Below are 23590 nucleotides of genomic sequence, written 5' to 3'. Positions count from 1 at the left end.
CTTTAATGTGGAAACAAACAAAAATTTACCCGAAATCCGCAATGCGCACGTGCGTCACGCTCTACGGCACAGGAACTAATGCAACCTTCATGCCACATGCTACGAATTCGGGCTTTTCCCCAGGCTTTAAAACATTGCCTCCTTCCGGCCCGGAAGCTTGTTCGCGCAGTTCATGCGATCGACGACCATATGTAGGAATAAAAAAAAAAAACGACGGCGTTTTTTTTCTGCTTCCGGTTTCGCGCAGCTGGCATGCATCTGTTGCCAAACACACTAGGTGGTTTCTTTTTACTCCGCCGATACCAAACGCTGCTGTAGTGCGGTGGGCACTTCATCATCACGGTGGGTACTACATCATCCTGGAGGGTACTTCAAACAAACCTAGCTGCATCAGCGACTTTTTTAACCTAACATTGTAATAGCAACTTGTAAAACAAAACCTCTCTCTGGTGGAGCTGCCACAGTAGGCATCCAAAGAAATCTGCCGTGTATCTACCTACGTACTTTCTTCGCTGCAACTTCTTTGAAAGACGCTGAACAGCGTTTAAAGACGACCTGCTAGGTAACTCACACATCCGCCCTCCAAGTGCTTTTTCTCCCCTTTGTCCTTTTCCATGAGAAATATCATGAAAGTACTTGCGTTAAGCTAGTGGTTCAGCATGCGGAGTCAGAGATGAGTTTTTTTGTGAGTTTTTTTTTTCAGGCTCAAAAAACCAAGTTTCTGGTAGCGCTTTTGATGTTGTTAGGTCCTCGTACCTGCGAAGATTGTAGGAGTGGTATTTTTTTAAGTGAATTGGTTTTGGCGAGAAGGTAGGGTGTTCAGCGCGTTTTGACCAAGCTTACACGTGCGGATGTTTAAGTTGTGAAAGCTAAAATATTTAAAGAGTATATGTAAAGTTATTATATATGGCCGTTTTGATGAATATTGCGTCGTTGTGGTAAGCACTCAATCGCAGTTAGTGTTCTACTACTTAATTTGGGCGGGGCAGGGCAGAGGTAGAACTCTCTGAAAGGGCTTTAAGTTTAACCGTAGCTTAAAAATAAGAGTGCAATTTAAATAAAAAAGAACATGTCTTTGTGCGATCAAAAGATATATGTTGGTGTTAGTTTTATCGAAATCAGACGAAATTGGGCAGAGTTATGGCCTTAAAAAGATCTGGCGAAATAATCCCGGGCCATCTCCACTAACGTGAAACCTGGGGAGGGGCGAAGCATGCGGTGTACCAGTGTATTCTTGATGCCTTGGCGGTTTTGCTCACGGAGATGAAACTTTTGCGGGGTAGAGGTATACAACTTTGTGGTAAGTCTGGTGTCTTTGAAGAACGAAGCATTATAGCGCGAGGCGTCGAAACACGTGTGTCCTGGAGTGTTCTTTTAGTACGCGTTACGTTCTAGCACGGGGAAATGGAAAACGTGTGTCCTAGTTTTTTTACTACCGTGACTACATGAAACGACGACGTCGACAGGAGACGCCGACAGCCCGAGGCCCTAATGGGCTTCGCCCCTAAAATAGTATAAGGGCAGATTGCAGAAGCTAACTCAGTGAGACCTTCCTTGGCGGCGTCCATGCGGGAAGCAGTTCTTCGAGTGACAGACAGACAGACAGACAGACAGACAGACAGACAGACAGACAGACAGACAGACAGACAGACAGACAGACAGACAGACAGACAGACAGACAGACAGACAGACAGACAGACAGACAGACAGACGGACAGACAGACAGACAGACAGATCATAGCTTTCACGTTTAGATAGCCCAAGAAAGATTCTCGTCCGTATTGAATAGCCAAGTAAGCGACACACTTTCGGTGCTTTATTCAGATCCCGCCGGCGACCTGCTGAATGATTCCCGACTTGGTGCTGCGGAGAAAAGGAGCAATTACAGATGGCTGACTTGCTTTCCCTAGTCCTCTTCGTAACCATCCTGTGCTCAATCTACGCGTAAGTAGCTCAGATCTATTATTCTTTGTTTTCTTTATTACAAAATAAGTTGCACGTTTGGATAGAGAACAATATGTTCGAATGGACGACGCGATGTCATTCTTTTTTAAAATTAGTCCGCATTCTTGGTACTCTCTGTAGTGCCGGGCCCGCTTTTATGCGAGTTTTGACGCAAACTGCGAAAAACATTAAGCTACCTTGACGTAAACTGCGAAACAGTTAAGCTACATTGTAAGGACAAGAGGCAAAAGAATGATTGCTTGCGAGAAGCTGCCTTTGTGACATTACAAGGACATGTGCGTGCGCTTGGCGGCAGCTCACATTGTAAAGATGGTTGCGCGATTGAAGTGAGGCTTCGGGTTCTGTTTTGTTACATTGCTTGAATGCCATCGTAAAGTTACCCCGCAGATTACCCTTTTTGTGCCTAAGCAGTAACGGTGCTCAACGTTGCGTAGCTGTAATATTGAAACAACGACCTTATTTGTTACCTTTCTTGGGAAAACAATGGTATTCAGAGGAGGAGGCTAGTTGTGCTAGTTATGAAAGGTTAGTTCTTGCAAGGAATAACGGTTCAATGTCGTCTTTTATGATGCCTGTAATAAAAAAAACCTAAGTAGACAAGTGGTGAGAGTGGTACTCTATTTCATTTATTTGCCTAGAAACGCCCCAGCACACTACATAAACGAGGAAGGGGACAGACGAACCAGTATAGTGCAAGAAAATACTAGTGCAAGAAGAAACAAGTGCAAGAAAAAAAAAAGAAAAGAAAGAAGAAAAAACGCATAAACTACTTAAAAGCTGTCAACCTATTCGAAGGAGAAACAAGTATAACACATCAAGTAAATGGGTATAGCAGCAGCCAAATATATTAGGCAATCAATTCCCGCGGGGAAATGCGTTTGTGCCGTTGTTACCACGAAAAAAACATACAACAAATTTTTCTTAAAAAGCAAGCACTCTTCAAGGTTTTTGAGGCTACAAGTCACCGCCTTTCATAGCTTTTGAGACCGTCCGAATAGCTTATATCCCATAGAAAATATGAATCAAGTGACACAATTCCGGCTTCCTGTTATAATATTCTAAATGGTTTGAACTTTCCTGTGATTTACGCAAAACACAGTTCACAATGTTACTATGGTTAGGTTCTCGCCATTCTAAGGTTCAGACCCACGTGTGCATGATAGTTCGGTGAACGTTGATAAGGAGTCCTGGCTATTATCAATTATTCAGTAATTGATAGCAGTTGACTTCACTTCTGAGTGAAGCTTCGACTCGTAAAACTTTTGATTGGAAATTTTCGAGTCACAAAAATGCACCCGTGAATATCGTGTTTAGAATAAATTTTATTGTCATGATTACATCGTACTTGATTGTAGTAACGCCCATGAAGGTAAATATTTTTCGTATTAGCCAAAAAAACATCACCGAAAACAACTCACAAACTGTGAGCGTAGTGTATTCAATGAACAACATCTCGAACAACACGCAAAAGATATGGATGAACGGTAGTGTTGGCCACTCGACTTGCTGCTGAATTTGGAAGGTGATTTCTGCGAAATACATAGGCTTAAAAGAACGTCTATGTGCGCAGTCGAGTTGTGAGTAGCCAAGATGGGGATCACATACATTAACACATTAGGATGTCTGCACTTCGAGGTTTATTTGGTTGCAGGCGTGTTTAAATTTCGCAATTAGTGCGTGAACAACAAAAAAGGTCGACCACTGGCTATGATAGAGTGAAGAATCAATTTTACGCTGGTGACACATGAAAACAGTGCAGACCAAAATGAGGTCACTACGGCAGCTTGAAAGCCAGCCGCTAACGGCATACGGCGGTTATTTTCGCGATCATTTAGCACAAATTAAGGATGCAGACTACCGTCATGCAGTCTAACAATGAGTTACGTGGGTAAACATGCACAATGCAGCTAGTGTAGCAAAAGTTTGCTTCACTGTCCCAAATGGTATTTGCGGTGTAATATGCTGAATAATTAGGATGGAGAGCTTGTAGGCCCATAGGTTGGTAGGCTTACTCACGAGTACACTCACCCCTCCACCCCCTCACTACTCACAAGTTAGTGATGAGTGAGCCTCGATATCGTTTTGACGGGGTGAGTGAAGGGCGCTCACCACTCACTAGTGGTGAGTGTACTCGCGTGAATTGCGGGGCTTACCGCGGTGAGCGCCACTCGCGTTTGTACTCGCCGCCGCAGGAGCAGCTCGCTGTGGTGGTTGTTAATTGCGCAATTATGTTTAGCTTCAGGAATATGTCGTCACTGCACTCCTGCTATGGGGAACCGTGGAATTAGCTCTCTGGTGGCGTGTTGACTTAGGAATACGATTTGGGTGGTCTTCTGACGCCGTAATGCACTAATACCTTTCCGTGTCGTGACTCATGAAGGAACTGCTGCGCAGACTAGCGTGCGACTGGTATCGACGAATGGTGAGCGCGAGCGCGAGTGAGTGTGGCTGGTGAGAGTAAGTGGTGAAGGCGAGCGGTGATGGCGGGTGATGAGCTTGAGCGCGAGTGAGTGCGAGTGGTTACGGCGAGTGGTGAGCGTGAGTGCGTGAGAAAAAATATATTTTTCTGAGTGAGTGAGTGAGTGAGTGAGTGAGTGAGTGAGTGAGTGAGTGAGTGAGTGAGTGAGTGAGTGAGTGAGTGAGTGAGTGAGTGAGTGAGTGAGTGAAAGTGAGTAGTGTCCAGTTTTGCCGACGCATGTGTAGGACTTCAATATTTGGCACAAGAAGGCGCTCACTAAGCCACACATTTAAAGGTACGCCTTTTCTACTGGCCGGGTGCACAACATAAGTCATTATCCTTTTACGTGTGTTAAAATCGTGGAGATAAGTCGAACATCTGTATGATGCGACGTACCCATTAGGCTGATGTTTTGATGCCATTCTATGCTAGATGGAAAAATCTAACTTTAAAATTGCAACTCTCGGCAAACGATAACGAGCCGTTCGGCGGCAGTTCATCGAATGATGTCGTTGAAGACACCTCTGAGAATTTGAAGGCCCCCGGTGCTGACACAGTTCGGCCACGAACACATCACTGCTGCGAAATACGAATGGTTCTAGCAAATAGCATGCCGAAAGAATTGGTGCAGAACAAAGTGACATTTCTGAAGTCTGAATAGCCTACATTTCCAAGAAGGACGACGCAGAGATGTGCACAACCCAAGTCCACTACACAAATTACCCGCGCATGGCGACTACTGTTTGGTATACACCTCTCCTTCATCCTTCTCAATTTGCGCTGTCCACACTGAAGTATCTAATAGGCAACGAAAACAATCACAGGAATTGATAAACGTGACAGTGTCGCCGCATATAGGATGGTCCCAGAATGTGAAAACGATTGCCATTCCGCGGTGCTGTGTATCTACCTAGTGGTTTCTCGAGATTTTCCTATGAAAATTAAGAACGTTTAGAGCACGTGTGCACAGCATGCGGCCAGCTGGGATATTCTGTGCGGCGTGCGCGCCCGCAGTGAACGAAGAACGTTCGTTAAAAACTGCATTGCCTGCCACGGTAATGATTGACGGAAACGGACACCTTCGACGATTTATTTGTGAGCGGGGCGGCAAATTTATGATTAAAAAGTCTAGCAAAAAGAGATGACACAAAACTGTGCCAAAGTGTGCGAGAAGAACGGACTCATTTTGTGTGCGTTGTATCTCGAAGCCGCAGCTGCCTAGAGGATGTTACTCCCTGAGCGTGCGGCCTCGAACAGAAAATCCCGAGGGCTTTACCTTTCATCGGGGTCGTAGAAAAAAACTGTGCTGAATTAATTGGAGCCGGTGTAGCTGTCGTCGTTGTCGCATCCGGCCGGATGCAGTACCGTGTTGCCCAGCGGAAGCAGCTGGAGTGGAAAGCAGCAACGAGAAACATTTGGCGCAGCATGCACTAAGGGTGCAAGGTTGGAGAAGCAGCACAGCTGGCAGCCCCGCTCCCTTCTTATAGGAGACCCGGATGTTGCATTTGACATGAATTTCCAAACTTCCCGCTGAGAGTTTACCATGACTGGTAGGCCTGTTGCAGCTCACATGGATTTCCGAACTTGCCGCTGAAAGTTCTCTATGACTGGCAGGCCCGGATCGTTTTGTCCGCAGCCTTTCACATCTCTCCCAGAGTGGACCGCGCTAGCACATGCTAGAACCCGCGGCAACCGGCTTCGAGAACTCGGCGTCTGTGCTCGCCACTTCAGGCGCGAACGCCCCTGAACTGGTGAGGAGAAGAGCACGCGAGAGATCACGCCACGAACGCTGGGCAGAGTGTTCTCGAAGGTCGAGCTTGCCTACGCCGAGCGCTGCTCACGATGCGCACGCCCACGTGCGCTCGATATTTTAGATGCAAAGCATCTCTTGCTCGGGTCTATGTCCGTTGTCCTTGCGGCGTCCGTCCGCACCTCTCCTCATCTCCACGCCAGCTGTGATAACGTCACTCTCTCCCCTCCACCTCTCCACACCACCTGTGTGCGCTGCTCCTCCTCTCCCCCTCTCCACGCCAGCTGTGATAGCGTCACTCTCTCCTCTCCCCCACTCCTCGCCACTTCAGATAAACCAGGTCCGCGCCGCTGCTCCCTTCAGTTGCTGCTTCGGTCTGCGCCGTCCAATGAGCTGACAATGGACGCCAACGATTCTGGCAGTGACCTGCCGCGGTGGCTCAGTGGCTAAGGCGTTGCGCTGCTGAGCATGAGGTCGCGGGTTCGATTCCCGGCCGCGACGGCCGCTTTTGTGATGGAGGCGAAAAGCTAAAATATCACACCATCTTCCCACGTGGGAACCCTGAGGAGATGCAAAGCATCTCGAGTTTGCGCGAATTTGCACGGCTTTGCATCTCCTCAAGGTTCCCACGTGGGAAGAGGGTGTAATTTTTTTGCTTTTGCACGAATTTGCACGGCTTTGCATCTCCTCAAGGTTCCCACGTGGGAAGATGGTGAAAGTTTTTATTTGTTTTTTTTTTAATTCCTCACGTAGCGGAAGCCCACGCGCAAGCCTGAACGACTCCGTGCGCTCCTCACAAAGCGCACGCTCACGTGAGCTTGGTGTTTGTTGTTGGTATTTTTCCTGAAACTTTTTGCGAACGCCACCGGCCAATCTCAAGCTTAAACAGCACTGCTGTTTAAAAAACTGTAGAAGCGTCATTGGTGAAAATTCAATATTTTATGACTACGACAAACTTCTCCCTCCCAAACTTGCGGCTCGGCCAGCGCCGCCACGCCAGAAGGTTTTTTTGTTATGTACCCCTAGTTTATAAAACTAAACCATGGCTTCAGTAGGCCTCAAGGCCTGCTGTAGCTTGCGACAGATCTGTCGCAAGCTACAGCATTTTAATTGACACGTAAACGAGAAGAGCATACCAATGTCAATGTATGGGTAGCAAAACATGGTGAAAAAAATCAGCAACGTCTTTTGTTCATCTTAGCAACATCGCGGTGAAATGCTGAAAGCAAAGAAAGTTTTTTGGTGCACGGACGGAAACGCTGTCAAGCAGTGTAATTAACGTCTTATCACTATTCTTGCTAAAGCAGAAAGCACAGTTCGAGGCGGGATCATGCGTTATATCGTGTTATCCCACTCTTCAAAAGGGCGAGGATGGTGGTGAGTAACGCCATCGTGGTCCCATTATTGGGACCATGCAACTGTTCTTTGCATTACTTTACTCAAAAACGCAACGAGCAGCGCATATAGGAGCGGGATAAGCTGGATGCTACTGCACCTACTCGCAGTTCCGTGAAGTCGGCAGGAAAGACGAGGGGGTCATGACCTCTCTCATAGTCAATGGCAGAGGCCTCTCATCTTCCTCCTCACTAATATGACTAACCTACAGTAGAGAACATCTAGGATACTGGAACCGCCAGAGACAACGCGCATACGCAGACCCAGTCTCCGAAAAGGGAGGCAGTAACGATTTCAACGTTAAACACTTGCGTCACAACAGCGCGCAACGTCACGAAATCACACAGCATCAAATTAATCCAGCTGCCTGAGTGAACTAGCAGGTCTAGGACAACACTGTCTCGATTTATATTTTGCCGTTGTTTTCAGATGGCGGAAGAAGAAGTTCAGCTACTTCAAAGAGATGGGCGTACCCGGACCCCAGCCGAGTATTATATTCGGTAACCTCCTTGAAATCAAGAGCCGAGTAAGTGTTCCCGATTTTTGTTTTAAAGACGATAGTCTTTCTTGTGCTACTTGAGCCCAGAAATTTTGGTCTGTCTGTCTGTCTGTCGGCTGTCTGTCTTTGACTCGATTCAGCTACCCGGTCAAAGTAAAATAGATACTACGCAATAGTCTTATATACTCACAGCCAAATGTAAACGTCTAAGCCCGGTTTATATGTTCATACTTGTCAACTTTGTTGACCAAGAACAAGACATTCCGCAAACACAAGACAGGGAATCAGTACATAAAGGATATTTACAGTGTTCCTTTATTTAAAAAAATTATGTATGCTTGGTTTTTTGATAGCAAATGATATCCTACATCTACTCCAGAAAACCTCCGCCTGCTGTTGCCCGCGCTACCTCTTGGCGGCATATGAGAAATCACGCGGCAACAGCAACGAAAGGTTCAACTAGCTAGGGTCCACGTTCTGCTTGGAACGCACGTGGAGCACGGCAACGCGGTTCTATAAACCTTGAAGTCGGCCGCCTCGATTCACGCGCGTCTCCGCCGTACTACAGCGCTGGCATCTAGGAACCTGGCCTGTAGCAGTGGAACGCGGTAAATTCAAATCGCCTTGAGCAAACCTTTAGTGTGTTTACCTTGGGATGAGCGCGACGGAACAGGAACAGCTAGCATAAGAGGTGAGCGGGAATGCAAAGGGGGCATTTCCTTGGCAAATATCTACAAAGGCTATGGTCTTTTGACGACATTTGCAACGAAAGGAGCAGATACGCGGCCATTTTTATCTTTGTTATCACTCACGAGTCTCGCACGGTCGTCGAAGAGGAAATTTTCGATATTGTTTTCATGGCGATGTCGCTGCCGACCGAGAAGAACTTTAGAAAGCTTTTTACCGCAGTGATTTTCAGCTGCCTGGATGTTCTGTCACTGAGAATTAGTTGATCCTTGATCTCGTGTAGCATTTTGTGCTGTAATACCGGGCCATGAAACTGCGCACGAAATGTCTAACTTCTCTTGCTTTAGCTTCAGATATATGTCAAAAATTGCTTCTTATTCCTGCTCAATAAAAGCAACGGAACATTCATGGTGACATCCGGAATAGCCGATGCACATTTTATTTTCAATAGACGGAAAATTTTACCTTTACAGGGTGCGGCAGAGATGTTCGAAGAATGGATAAGGAAGTACGGAAACATCGTCGGGTATGACTGTACTTTTTTATTAAATAAAAGACCCACTCTGAACGTGGAGTTGTTTTTCAAGTTAAGTTCTACTAGTGTCGGCTTAAAGGTATACCAGAAAACTTTTTTTCTGGCATAGCCCTGCCAGCATACATGAATTTCACCGTAGGCAACAGGCTTGTCAGTAGAAAATTTGCTTAATTCTGGAAGCTTCTTTGTAATAGGTATATAATGCGCCCAGAGTGTTCTATTATAATGCGCTCTCGTTATAATAGCCTTAAAGCATTGTTAGTCTAAAAACTGGATTGACACATTGTATGAGGCATGTTCTGAGCTAGTGCGCAGGGAAAAAAACGCTACCGGGGCCAGCGTCATACCTGTGTTCTCTTGTTTACGAATTCGACGTTTTACCGACTTCGCGTCACCTGTTTGTTGTTCCCTCTAAGAAAAGCGTTGTAAGTAATCACTTCCGATGACTTGCAGGTTCGGTGAATAGGTTATTCTTCCTAGGGCGATACGTTTTCAAATTTGCTCACTAAAATGTTTCTTCATTACTCCTCCCCTCTATTATTTTAGCGCAGGTATGTTTGGTGGCGGCAGCAGGCGACGCGCTCGTTATGGGGAACTAATGCTCACCCTCACGCTGTTATATAACTGAGAGCTGAAGTTGAATGTGCGCCCTGTGTTTTACACAACGTAGTTAACCCAACGCAAGGTAACGAGTAAACGCACTGAAATGAATTAGCCCCTTTACAAGTAAAGCGCCCGGATTGTGGTGCGTTTTTCGCAAGATGCGCCGTTTCGAACAATACGAGCAACCAGCATCGAAAATATAAAAAGAACAGCCCTTAAAATGAAGCCGCAAGTTACTTATGATTAAGAACATTATACGTGAACTTTTATCAAGGTTTGATTTCTGCGAGAAAAGTTATGGGCGAACAACTATACCATCGTGTACCACCACATCGTGTGCAATTTCTGCGTGCGGATTGTTTTTAGTTAGAAAAAAGTAACAAAGCATAGGCTGAACATTTTCAAAAAAAAAAAAATATGGCTTACGACGCGCATACTGTCGGTGCCTTATGTTCCTGTTTTGGATATACCATCCAGCAAGCAGCTTAACAACGGTCTTGGTCGTCAACATGTTGCTTTTCAGCGCCCGTCTAGCTGACGTGGGCACCCTTTTTCACATGAGCACTCGTGCCGCCTGTGACGCAGGTTCTACAACGGCGCCATTCCTTTCCTACTAGTCAACGACCTGGACCTGCTAAAGAAGGTGGAAATTGAGGAGTTCCACAATTTTGCCGAGCGAGGGGTGAGTTAGAGCGGCACAATCGTGCGCACGCAAAAGTATCCACACACACCTGCTTAAATAGGCACATGGGTACGCCCACAGAAAGCGTACACACATCTGCAACGGAGGAAAATGCAGTCGAAGATTTTGCAGCCAACATTTGCGACATTGTAATAAACAGCCATGCTATCTCGGCACCACAGAGGATCCACATTTGTTCTTGAACGTGTTTGCGCTGCAGTACACAGCCCTTCATCTTTTAAAAAAGCTTTGAAGTTTCCCGGCGTCTGATTTTTTGTTCCATGTCGTCTTCAACTCTGTAACTTTTATGTGTAAGGGTAGAGTTGTAGTTAATTGTAAAACTTGCTAAATGCCATAAACCTCAATTCGTGCGCCTTCCCAAGCAACTACCGTCAGGTGGTCAGGTGCAGATAACATACCAGAAGTATTTTTCGCAATTTTGGAGGCCACATAGATATGCACGCATTTCAGTATGTGCGTTAAGTCTTTGTGTATTTCCTGACTTCCAATTAAAAGCTATTCACCATCAATTCCGGCGCCTATAAATTGCGTAGGTACCGTAGGAAAACAATACAACTCTTCTGAACTCGCTTCCACACTCAAAACAGGCATGACAGTTGGTGGAAAGCGAACTGAACTCGACAGTATAGAGCAATATGGCACGTACGAGAACTAGGAAAAGTTTAGATTTTATCTTCTAAGAAGTTGTGGAATGTATACTATACGCGACTATCTTAAGCGTCTTGTTTTGGCGAAAGATTGTTCCTCCCGTGAAAACACAGAGGTGTATATTCTCTTTTTCACCACGTGGCCCGGGTTTAAGTGCTTGTGCTTTAAATTGTTGAACTTTCCAGTAGCTTCTTAGTGTTTAAATTGCGCTGCGGGTATTGGAAATATAAGGTATATATTGTATAGCCGTTTACTCTTTTATTTAGTTCTAGCATTTCAAACAGATTAGGTGACTATTTGTTGTATAGCGCTGGTGCAGTAAGCGTCCCCCAAATTTCCACAATATTTCACGTCTAGGAATTGCATTTCTTAGACGGAAAAACGTTCGCAGATGCATAGTCGTGCTGCTGATCGCTGTGCTTGCTCACCAAGCGCAAAAAAAGTGCTTCCTGCTCCCTAGTTTCACGCTGTGCGGTAAAAGTTTCAGTTGATTTTATTTCCTTAGTACCTATATTGACTTCGCTGGCTCTTCTCCCGCCTTCAAGTGGCCTTAGATTTTCCTACTAACGTACCAGTCAGCGAAGCGTCGCATGTGCGCTTGTGCAGGGCTTGGGTGGAGCGACCTGGACTTGGAGCTTGATACAGTGTACAAACTAACAAAGTAAAGAAAGGCGCATTCTTCCATCCACAAACGTGTGGGGCTTAGTTTCAACTGAGTGAACGAATTGCGATGACTCGTCGGCGGCCGGCGGACTAAACGCTGGGCCGACTGACTCTGTCGGAAGGTCGGCGAGCCGTGCAGTAGCGTAGTCAAGCCAAGCCATCTCCTCCTGACGTCACACGAAAGCCTCACAGAAAATGGGCGAGCATGCAGAGAGGAGGACAGCGTTTTCGAATTGATTTTGCTACTAAATAAATTCGCGTATAAACGCACTCAGAGTGGTCGAAACATGGCGTATGGACTCCGGGATACAATTTGCGATAGTAATCCCGCAATGTTTACAAATCACTTCAGTGTCCCTTTAATTCGAGCAGCCGAAGAAAGCCAAGTCCGGGAAAAAAAAAAGAAACCTTTTGAGCAGGTTTTTAAGTTATCTGATGAGCAGAGAGCAGTAATTTTTGGCTGAGGTAATTTGTGACTTCTTATTCTGAGTACTCGATGTGTTTGTTGATCCGTTTTGAAAGCATTTAGCATGTAGAGAAAAGTAAAAAAAGGTTGCAGGGTTCCTCTAATATTTTGTTTCACAGATGTATATTCATAGCTGTACATATAGTGTTCAATTAATTCATGAAATTCACTTCCTATATTCAAGAAAGACATGTTTATACTGGAAGGCATTCGGAGCCTAATATTGCACCACTGCCTCAAAATCGAGCTTCAAATTGCTATTATTGTCTTAATTGCTTCTTTCCTCCAACTTCTTATTATCCAGAGGGTGATCGAGGTGCAAGCGGTGCCCGACATTCGTCAGAAGTTAATTGTCACTGCACCTGTTAACCGCTGGCGCGAAATGCGGGCAGTACTAAGTCCAGCATTCACAACCAAAAAACTGTCGCAGGTAAGAAGTAATCCGGTGTATGCTGCGTAGTATGCGGCAAACATACTCTCACCACTTTCCCTTCCTCGCCACCAGTTGTTGGAGGAGTGTAATGAATTTGCATAAAAGTGCCTCGTCAGGTCACCTGTTTACCCCCCCTCCCCTCCCCACATGTTCCTCTCCACGAACATAACGCCAACAAAAAGATGGATCTGCACGAGGTTGTGGTGCAATGGGGTGCAACATTAATTAACGCTGGCGGGGTGAAAGGTTTATGGCTGATTATAGACTCGAACCATTATTGCAACGAATTGTTTGTTTCCTTTTATCATCTCTGAATTACAGGGACTCTGCAACACTGCCGATAAACGCTTTCCCTCTTTTGTTCGTGTCTGGAAGCACTGAGAAGGCTGCAGTTATCGCCAGTCCAGAGCGGCATTGCATGATTTGCTCGTCGCAGCAGATGTGCCTTCCGTTTCTACTTTGGTGTTGTGGAATTATTAAAGTGGCTATCGAATACACTAATCGCTGCAACTGAAGGTGTCACTGCGCTCAAGCTATCCTCCTCCCTCCCGACTCTTCATTCACGCCGCGTCATTGCCTACCTATGCCTAATCCACAAATTCTTTTACTGGCCACAATCTAGGCACGCTTTACTGAGGTAACTTTACAGAATTTCATCTCGTTTAAATCACAGTCGTCCAATAGCTCTTATTACCGGCAGTACATCAGCATTTAGCTCATCTTTTCTTCCTAACGCTGTAACACTATGGAACGCGTTGCCCGACGACATCGCCACATGCATTGATAATAAACGTTTTAGAGATAAACTAGGAACAAATATTCCCACTCAAGATTAACCTTCAACCTTCAAGTTCTACTGCTGTAACAGATGATATTTTGTGCAAAATGTATTGTTCAACTTGTTCAGTGTGTACTGCTTCGTCCTATTGTAGCCGCTGTATAATTATGTAACTTATTTTGCAATCTTCCCACCTTAGTCAATGTCTCGAACTTTGGTGTTTTAGTGCTTTTGTTTTTTTCTGTGTTTGCAACAATATCTAGGTTCATTTGTATTTTTCTAAACAGTGTTCCGTGGCACCCCTCCTCCCCCTTATGCAATGCCTTCGGGCCTTTATGGGTATATTAAATGAAAGGAAATGAAAGCCAATCAATAGCCGCTACACCGCTGTAATGACGTAATTGGAACACACGAAGAAAAGCAAAGCCCGGGAAAGAGAGAAAGTTCTTTTCGGCAAGTTTCTTAGTTATCTGACGGGAATATAGCTGATTTTTGGCTGAGGTACTTCGTGACCCGTTATTTTATGTACTGAGTGTGTGTATTGACTACGTTCTTAAAACATTTACGATATTAAAGAACGTAGAAAAAAAGTGTTGCATGCTTATTTTAGGGCTTAATTATTAAAACGTAATTATTTTACCACCAAAAAAGCAGATTTTGTGAGGCTACGTGCGAGAACCGAGCTTCTAACGATACGCTGTTGTTCCATGTTTGCCTTCTTAGTTCGTATAATCTCGGAACTGAGAAAGCGCTTGCCACGTTATACATGCCGATGCCGGTATGTATAAGGTTGGTAGGGGTAAATTAACTTTATTTCTCAATATGAGCAGGCAGGTCACGCCATCAGGTCTGCTACCCTCGCATTACGTAACTTCCTGCCTGTATTCAAGCTGCAAACGCACACTGTCGCGCAGAGCTTTATTGAACGGGTCTGCTTGCCGTACGACAAAGGTCTCTTGACGTCTCGACGCAGATCTTCCCGATTATGGACAAGTGCAGTGACACCATGATCGAGTTGCTGGACGAGAAGCGTATGGCAGGGCAAGCCGTCGAGGTGACGCTCGCCTTCCGCCGTGCAACCATGGACACCATGTTCAAAGCCGGCTATGGCGTCGACCTCGACGTGCAGAGAAGCCTCCCTGGCGGTCCGCTCGACCAGATGGGTGCCGGTGCAGGAGAACTCATGCGGAGCGTGCCTTTGCGTGGAGTGACTTTCCTTTCTAGTGAGTGCTGCTCGGTGTGCGTGGAAACGTATTTATTCATCTTCGCTGAAATTCAGGTCCACGCTTATGGTATTCAGGAAGGAGGGCAACACACCAAGAGCCACAGTTGGGGATGGGGGCTAGGTTGAATGCACTTACGTTAGCAATAGGATGTTCGTATTCCTTGGCAGATACACGCAGATTAGATTAGAGTTAAATGTATGCTATTCTGGTGGACAAGGACGTCTTCTCGGTTTTTCGAGAGAAGCTTGTATTGGCTGACTTGCGCCGTCGGCGGTGGCGTACGCAGAAACACCTTGCGACGAAGCCAATTTTATCTACCTGCTCTAATGACGATGATGATCATGATTATGATTATGCCTTTGAAGTGCTCAAAACGCAGCCACTCGAGGGATTGGCAAGGGATAAAGTGCTGACTGTGCCTTTGTTGGAGCATATAGCACTTATCCGGGATATAGCCTAAGTGTCGCGCCAAACCACACCACAATGAGAGCCAATCAGCGTCGTCACTCGCAGCACGCCACATTACAGGTGCGGTGACTCGCTCTGGTCGGGCAGTTCCCTTTATAGCATGACATGGGTAGGCAGCGCGTTGTTCTCTCCGAGGAAGAGTGGGCAGGCACTGAAGAATGTAAACGTTGTCAATGAATGCAAAAGAACGATCTACAAAAACGTATACCGCACATTTACGGAAAACTCAGCGAAATAAAATGATTTTATTTTGGTTCATCGATTTTTTGTGTTTTTATTCCGGTCATTTCGTTTTTATTTTCATCGTTTCCGTTTTCGCTGAGGTCAAGCTTTGCGTGCACTTCTATTTCCTGCGGGAAGGGGTTCGTTATTTTTTTAACTGAGACAATGGCGACATTAGTTTTGGTGAATATCTCCGCGCATAATTTCGCTAAATATAGCTAAAAGTTTTGTCGCACACATGAAAATACATGCCGCATCAGGATTTTTCGCTAAGTTCTGATTTTAAAAAAAGAAAATGTGCCGTGTTAATTTTCTTTGCAGATTGCTTCCCGGAGTTGCATCACATCTGGTTTCTCCTCACCTGGTTGACATCACGGCTAGTTGTTCCTTACTTCATGCTAACCACCAAGCTTATTCTTCCTGTCATGACGGCAAGGAAGGCACAACAGCTGGTGAGGTTATTATCAGACTATTAGCACTGAAGTTGATATGGCTTACGTTTTCACGGTCTTTGAAGAGGTGCAGGTAAGAAAGTGGGTAGGGGGCAAGCAACTCAGCAAAATACAGCGCTCATTAAAAACGTAAAAGCGTGGTTTACTGCTTCGTAGTAAAATACGGAGCAGAAACTTCATTTTAAGGCGGCTGGCACCGAATCTCACCAGATAGGGTTATACTTCGCTAAAAGTGAACACGACAGTATAAGTTGTATAACCCGTCATGCACGTATTAATAGTTCCCATCCGGATAAATTCGGATGATTTCAAGTTTTTGAGAACATTCTACAAGGGCTACCAAGCAAAAGGCGGCCTGTACAGCATGATGGTGCCCAGGCAGCGGTACACCTTACACCTTTGCCTCAAACAAAATACTCTACCTAAAAGAATATTAGCTATGAGTTACGCTTATATTCATGCATTACAATAATGCATGAAACACGTACACATCATTCTGTCATTAAAAAAAGCATACAGGTAGCACACCACTCAGCCATAGACTGCATCATTCTATTAGGCGAACGCAAAGCGTTATAAAAAAAAACTAGAAAGAAAAAAAAAAGACACCAGTATACGCGAAAAAAGATGTAATTTGAAATGTTACGCAAATATTAAAAATGAAGTGAACTGTGAGAATATATGCAATAATGAACGCAATGAAACAAAATCTCGATTTTCAGCACCCAAAGAGATATAGTCAAGATGTTGATAGTTCTCATAAATATCACACTATCTGGCGCTCTAAATGGTCATTTTACATGGCTAACAAGGACGGGACAAGGAAGGAAGACACAACACGGCGCAGACGTACTACGAAACTGAGTTTATTATCCACGCGCTTAAATACTAAAACCTACCGGCACGTGTGTAAAAAAATTGCTGAGGGTTAGCTTTGGTTAACCCTCTTTGATAGCGAAAGCTTCATTGCCCTGGCTAGGACCATTGTCGATGTGTGGTCGAGGTGTGGTTTCGCAATGATATGCAGACATGTTTACCATAAATTCACTGTTTATTCATCATTTTTTATTCACCGAGGCGAATCACAGTCTTTCATCGACGCTCCGTCTCGCTTAGAACACGTATAGACGACGAAGAATATACTCACAGGTGAGTTCGGCTGTGCGTTGACGTTGCCGTGTTTCAGCAGCTTGCTTTCGGCGTTTCTGCAATCTTTCCTTGCGCTCGTCTGGAATTTCAGTAACTTGCTTCCTCTTTTTCGCCCCACGGCGTTGTTTAAGCCTCACCGCTGCAGGAGCGACCACAGATGGATGTTCGTCTTACTCCATCGCACACGGCTTTGCGCCGCACGTGGCCTCCAGGCCTTCTTTCGTGGCGCGCGCTTATCGCTGCAGCGGCGGCCTGATCGCCTTCCTCCGCCAGGTGGCGACACGGGTCCCGAGTACGTCTCTGTTCCCTCCTGGCCGACCTCTTTTCTGCCGCCTATCTCTCCCCACCATCGGGCTGCTTCTCCGTGCCAGACGCTTGCAGAAGGGGGTCTAGTTTGACCTCTAGCTCTGAAGGTCAAAACTGGCCCCCACGAAGACTGCCCGAGGTAGTGTAGTCTAGCTTTCACTACAAAAAGGAGAAAAACAGACTAAACACACATTCACTGAACACGCAAGCAGTCACAAACCGGTCAGCTTTCATCACGAAACGCGATTTTTTTTAGAAGGTAAAGATATTTACGCAACACTTATGCACTCTTCGCGAACACACGCAATTCATCGGGCTTTTATAATCGCCCGTGTGAGCAAATCACGGCTTCTATAGCGATTACTTCGGTTTCGTTTAACATAGGGAAACATCTGCAATTATGGCAATAAACAGCAAGATGCCCATTGTTAGAATTACAGACAGTATTGCTCTGTTCACGTAGCCTGTCATTAATGCATTATTACGCTCAGTTTGCTGACTACTGCGCTGTACTGTGTCTTTCTTCCTTGTCCCGTCCTTGTTAGCGCATTCCTTTTCATCATCGCATAAATATGTTGACAATTTTTCCAGAACGAAGCAAAAATTAACCGAAAACCATTCTACAATTTTCTAAAATGTAGATAAGTTGCATCTACATTGCAATTCTGTAAAAGCAAAATTGCTTTTAAGATTGGTGACTTTTGTAGGAACTTATCAATCATCGCATAAAAATTACGATCGGTAAGTTTATAGGAAAATATCGCGAATCTTTTTCAAATCTCAATTTAGTGTTGACAATAAGAATGAATAGGTATGTTTCGTAGTGGCGGTGCTGTGTCACTGAAATGTACGTTATAACTTTCCTTCGCGTACGTGTCTAAAGTAAAGGTAAGGGAAACTATGCTTATACATTTTGTCACTTACTCTCAATGGCTGACGCGGGTGTCGTGCATTTGCGTCGATTTCATTTCTATTAAGTACTGTGGAGGCACTCTAGCACACTGCATCATCGGTTTCTGCAAACGGACACACCCACAGAGCGATGGCATCGGGAGAGGTCACTGCCGCTCAGACCTGTCCCTCGCGCACTGCCAACCGCGAGTGCGGTAATAAACAGAGACTACGATTTTGGGTTACGCCAAGGTAGATCCAGTGTCCGTCGGATCCAGCCATACGTGGCTTTTTTTGGCAAAGTGACGCCCAACGCCATAAGCTGAAGAAAATTCTTCGGACAAAGGAAAAAAATATACATTTCTAGTGTTGTGAGCCAACTAAATAACTAATCGGTGGTCGTTCTTGCATCTTTCTTTTCGCTGATAATAACCTTCCTTGATTTCTATTTTTTTCAGCGAGAGAAGGTTGACGTGCTGCAGCTTCTCCTAAACAAAGAGAACACGGGGGAGCTGTTCAAGAACGATGGCCACGGTAAATCTCCATTACCTAAACAGCGCAACAAGTGAAACTGAGTTTTCCGTACACTGTCGAAAAGCAAAATATGCTTTCCAATACACAATAAGGCAAAGAATACTTTCCGAAGCTGGTTTCGAGTGCTGTTAAATATTTTGTGCGAGAGGTGAGCTACCCCTAAAGCAGTCGCGACACGGCAGACGCGAACCCCGCCGTAGCGAGGAGACAATAGAGAAGCTGCTGTTCTCCAAGCAGACGCACGGGTAGAATTCCAGACAAAGAACGCAAGCTGCGAGGAGTTTGCTCGGATGGCAAACAAAGAGGATGAACTGTCACGACCGGCGTCAGAGCGCGGAGCTCAATGTGCCGCAATCCTTGCTGGAGTGAGTGAGTGAGTGAGTGAGTGAGTGAGTGAGTGAGTGAGTGAGTGAGTGATATATAAAGTGGGAAAGAAGTGAACTGGGGATATTTTGAACTCCTTTGGGAGTTCACCAACATACAACCCAGTCCGGGTAAGGGGAGAGGGGGAATGAAAGGGGATAGGCGAGAACCAATGGGGATAGAGAAAGAGGGAGAGAAAGAAAGAGATAAGGAGTGTGTAAGGCTGGCCGGCAGGCATTGGGCTACAGTCGTTTGATAAGGTCGGTCTCCTCGAGGAAGGCCAGGACAAGTCGGAAGGCTTCCCGCCGGATGGAGTTACATGTGTCACATAATGCGTACACCGTGTGTGTGTCATTGAAGCAGCAGTAAGCATGATAATCAAGCCAATCTTAGACAACCAGGAAAGCTAAGAATAACCAGCTGAACCTTAGCTCACGCTACGTATATCCTGGCATAGCCGAGCTTAGCCACTGCTGATTTTTTTTTTTGTTCTAGCGGACAAACATGAGCCTGTCCGTTTTTCTTCCTGTAGACGCCAATGCATTGAGAGCAGACGAGAATTCCGCAATAGTTACAACTTCATTATGAACTGTAAGATAATTATGGCCAGCAAATGATACTTGGCGTAATGATTGAGTTGTCCTAGCGTCAAATTGCCATGAAATTTGTTTCGGGGCAGTTCTGATAGAAACATGGCTTACACCCGTTTTCTGTAACCATACTCCCTAAATCCGTATCTACATGGTGCGAATTTCCGTTCTACGCGACGGCGTAGACGCAGGCTATGCAGAAAAACCAAGAGGTATACAGCTTCCCTCTAATACACCTCGTTTTGTTTTAACCTAGTCCGCAGCCTTTAGCTAACGCTTGATGCATTTTCAGGGGCAGAACAAACCGAGAAACCTTTTCGAAGTCGCCCTGGTCAGACAATTCGAAAGCTACACAATATTATTTCTTGTCGGGAAATCACGCTATTCTATTTGAATTTAAAGTCCCCTTTCCGCGCGGCAGCTTGCTTCATTATAAGATTGTGGTCGGAGTTAAACTCAACTTCTTAAAACAATTTGCTCTTTTTTGTCACGCTTAACTGACTTTATATCTTGGTGATTCAATTTAGTGACCGAGCGTTGTTTTGCACCGCAAGTCAAGAGTGGCAAATGGGTAATTCAATAAAATGGTTTGCTCTGTTTTCTACTAAACAGGATTTGACGGGAAGACTAAGCTTGCATTAACCAAGGGTGAAGTCATTGCGAACTCGGCCTTCTATCTCATAGCCGGGTAAGAAAACAATTATAGCGCATATTTGATAAGCCTCGGCGTCAAAGCTCAAAACTTCAAGGGAAGATTGCACACATTGCTTAAGCAAGAGAGGAAAAGTTTCTTATCCACTTAAGTCGCAGGTAGGAAGCGTTAGAGCAGTTCCATTTTTACTTTTGCGGAATTCATAATATATTTCAATCATAGATGAAAATAAACTCTGTGATATTAATCTAAAATAATGTTACTTAGCAATGCATGCTGTGCGATCATTCATTACATTTGCCTTGAGATCTTGGAAAAGCACGCAGCAATATAATTTTCGCTTTCTTTTGCAGAATGGAGGCCACGCCAAATACCATGGGTCTGACCCTGCACATGCTCGCGTGGCACCCAGAAATGCAGGACAGGCTCCGGGAGGAAATCTTTGCTGTGCTCAAAAGAGACGTAAGTGTGGGCTTGATACTCACAAAGAGTTAATGCACCAGCCGTTTTGGCTTAAAGCTTGGCAATACCTGGATAATTAGCTTAGTATTTTTGGGCATTTTAAAGCGCAACAAGAATATGCTGAGAAATTATTGTCCATACGTTTCAACAACTTCCCTTTAAATCCAGAATTATTGACGCATTTTACTCATGCAACTGAGGCGAAACCCATCTGCAATAGCTGCAAGGTAAATGGCGGTTATAGCGATGACTACGTATCTCGAAATTTCATATGTATAACAATTTTTCGTCTATGAGAAGGTCGTCCACCAGAAAAAGTCCCGGAAAAAACTGTTGCCAGTCACTTTTATTACCATGGTGAACGAACCCGGGTTTTGCCCACACAGGTGCAACTTTAACGAGGAAAACCTTCATTGTTTCAGGCGTCTTTCACGATTATATTTCAGGACCTAGCTATGTGTGCTTTGAGCAAGGAGTTCTGTTGCAAATAATTGCTGCAGAAACAGTAAAACAGTCAAAAAGTAAGAAGTTTCAGAACCCGTACGGGTTTCTTGTTCACAATCTTGGTGTCCTTTGTTGATCAAATAACTCTTTGTTCAGTGATGGTTTTACTGTTTCTCTAAATAATGCGCCACCAGACCAACTTTCGTCGAACCCTCTACTACAGGTCATTGCTGTGTTTATCCTGTTATTTTCCCTGTCGTGGTCCGAATTTACGTGTTTTTTTTATTTTGTATCCAGCATAACCTTGTTATATGATATCGTACAGAACAGGGTTTGGCAGCCTGCGGCCCGCGGAGCAGTAATTATGCGGGCCCCAGCACGAAGTCAGAACCCCCCCTCTCCCACCCGGGTCACCTCTTACCTGAAGGCCAACATGGCAGTTTTGACCTTCCAGTTTCTATTCCATGATTTGTATTCCAGTTTTGCCACTGCAAAACTGGAAAGCATGCCACTGCAGTGATCGCACACACAACGGTTGTAACATTTGCGATCTAGCAAGGACGCAGTTCATGATGGCGGCCTTCTCGAAAAGAGCGCTGCTGTTTTAGCCACCCGCTCGCTGAAAATAAACAGTTCAAATTTCAGTCTTCGCTAGGTTTTTGCACTTGTCTAATCACGGCCCTAGTCTGCACACAAAACTTGTCTGTGGGGGGATGCACATGCGCAGTGAAAATCTTTTCACACCGCATGGAGGGCACTCACCTTTGCGGTTCCAAAAAATAGTGTAATTACAAACACTGAAACAAAATGAAATTGTGCGTGCGCGCTATTTTGATGTGCCCCAGCTCTTCGTATTTTCTTTTTTTCTGTTTGTAAACCTGCATAAAAGATGCTCGCCGGTATTCAAGACGCTGTGCGTTATTTTGCAGGGTGTGTTTACGCAGAAAAACGTGATGGAAATTCCCTACCTGGACATGGTTTTAAACGAAACGATGCGCTATTACACCGGAGTAGTAGGGTGAGTTGACCATCAGGTATATATTCCTGCTTTTCTGAATGAAGGCAGGAGCTGTGTCTTCGCGTCTTTTCATGTGTATGTGAATGTTTTATTTTTAGACAACCGAAAAAGTTACAGGGGAGATGTTACTGAGTAAACATCGTAATGAACACATAAAAACATCACAGAAGCGGTTGTCTTCGGGGGATGCCGAAAAGGCAAACGAATTACCTGAAAAAGTGACATCCCCCGGCCACCCCTCCCCCCTCTACACACAACTCAGCAGCAACGTGACTAAGTAAAAAAATTTCGAGCTCAGAAAACATAATGCAGAAAACATAATACAGAAAACAAACTCCATTTGATACAAAGTTTACCTAACAGAAGTAAAGGTACAATTTGTATTACTTAAGAATTGGCATAGCAAGTATAAACAAGATCACAAAGTACCATGCGCTGTTAACCTAATGGTGAACATGCGTGTACCTATACCTGGTGCAGGAGAAATTCATGCGGGCTTTAAGGAGGTAATTTGAGCTGGCTACATAAATACAATATTTAAAAGTAACTGCCTTTATTACAGTTTCCAGTTGTAACCGTGCATTTTGCACTAGCATCTGCACGATGATGAATGATTGTGGGTGGCCTGTTTCGCCATGTCCTCCAGACGCTGTTGGGGATCCGGATATAAGCTGTACAGTTGACTCGCATCTAAGTAATTTTTTCTAAAGTTCTGTATGGCCGCCTATCCCAGCCAAGCCTGTAAAAATGAACGGCACGGATACGTGCGTCGCGCAACACTAATAGGGATTATGCCTTTTGGGAAGGCAGAAATTTTACTGGTGTCCATGTCTTCATTTCTTTCAGATTTGTTTCTCGGCGAGCAGAAAACGACTACGAGTATAATGGTGTGAAGATTCCTAAAGGCCTGAGCATTATGGCGCCTGTGACGTACCTCCATCACGACCCAGAGGTGTGGCCTGAACCGGACAAGTTTGACCCAGAGCGGTAAGCCTTTTCGCCTCTTGCTTTTCAGATATGAGCAATGTTTTATCGCCCTCGCTTCCAAAGAACAAAGTTTTCAGGCAGACCCAAACAAATTTCTTCAGGCATGCAAAAGGGAGAAGCGGCCGCAAATTCGATTAATTGAACGATATCCTATATTGTCCAGGGGGAACACATTCGCGATTTTCCGGATATTGCTTATCTCAAATTCACCACAGGCGTTTGAGATATCTCAAATCAGTACGT

General features: G+C 45.0%; 1 protein-coding gene across 2 annotated transcripts in view; it reads left to right on the top strand.

Moving 5' to 3' along the window:
• The first annotated feature begins 260 nt into the window (after window positions 1–260).
• The window catches only part of LOC144137950 (cytochrome P450 3A24-like), a 32664-nt gene continuing 9334 nt past the window's right edge, over window positions 261–23590 (top strand). The window contains exons 1-13 of one of the 2 annotated variants that reach the window (XM_077669987.1): window positions 261–342; window positions 1825–1944; window positions 7998–8094; window positions 9228–9280; window positions 10478–10574; window positions 12677–12802; window positions 14557–14806; window positions 15821–15951; window positions 18756–18831; window positions 20397–20472; window positions 20790–20898; window positions 22272–22360; window positions 23207–23347. In XM_077669987.1, the coding sequence (XP_077526113.1) occupies window positions 1889–1944; window positions 7998–8094; window positions 9228–9280; window positions 10478–10574; window positions 12677–12802; window positions 14557–14806; window positions 15821–15951; window positions 18756–18831; window positions 20397–20472; window positions 20790–20898; window positions 22272–22360; window positions 23207–23347 (1301 nt within the window). In that variant the 5' untranslated portion in view covers window positions 261–342; window positions 1825–1888. The other variant, XM_077669986.1, reaches the window with a different exon arrangement.

This window comes from Haemaphysalis longicornis, unplaced genomic scaffold (genome assembly GCF_048455015.1).
Source record: "Haemaphysalis longicornis isolate Haplotype H1 unplaced genomic scaffold, Haemaphysalis longicornis Haplotype H1 scaffold_5, whole genome shotgun sequence".
NCBI classification, from domain to species: Eukaryota; Metazoa; Arthropoda; class Arachnida; order Ixodida; family Ixodidae; genus Haemaphysalis; species Haemaphysalis longicornis.
Note: the sequence above shows the minus strand (reverse complement) of the source record. Positions and strands in the feature narration are given on the sequence as shown.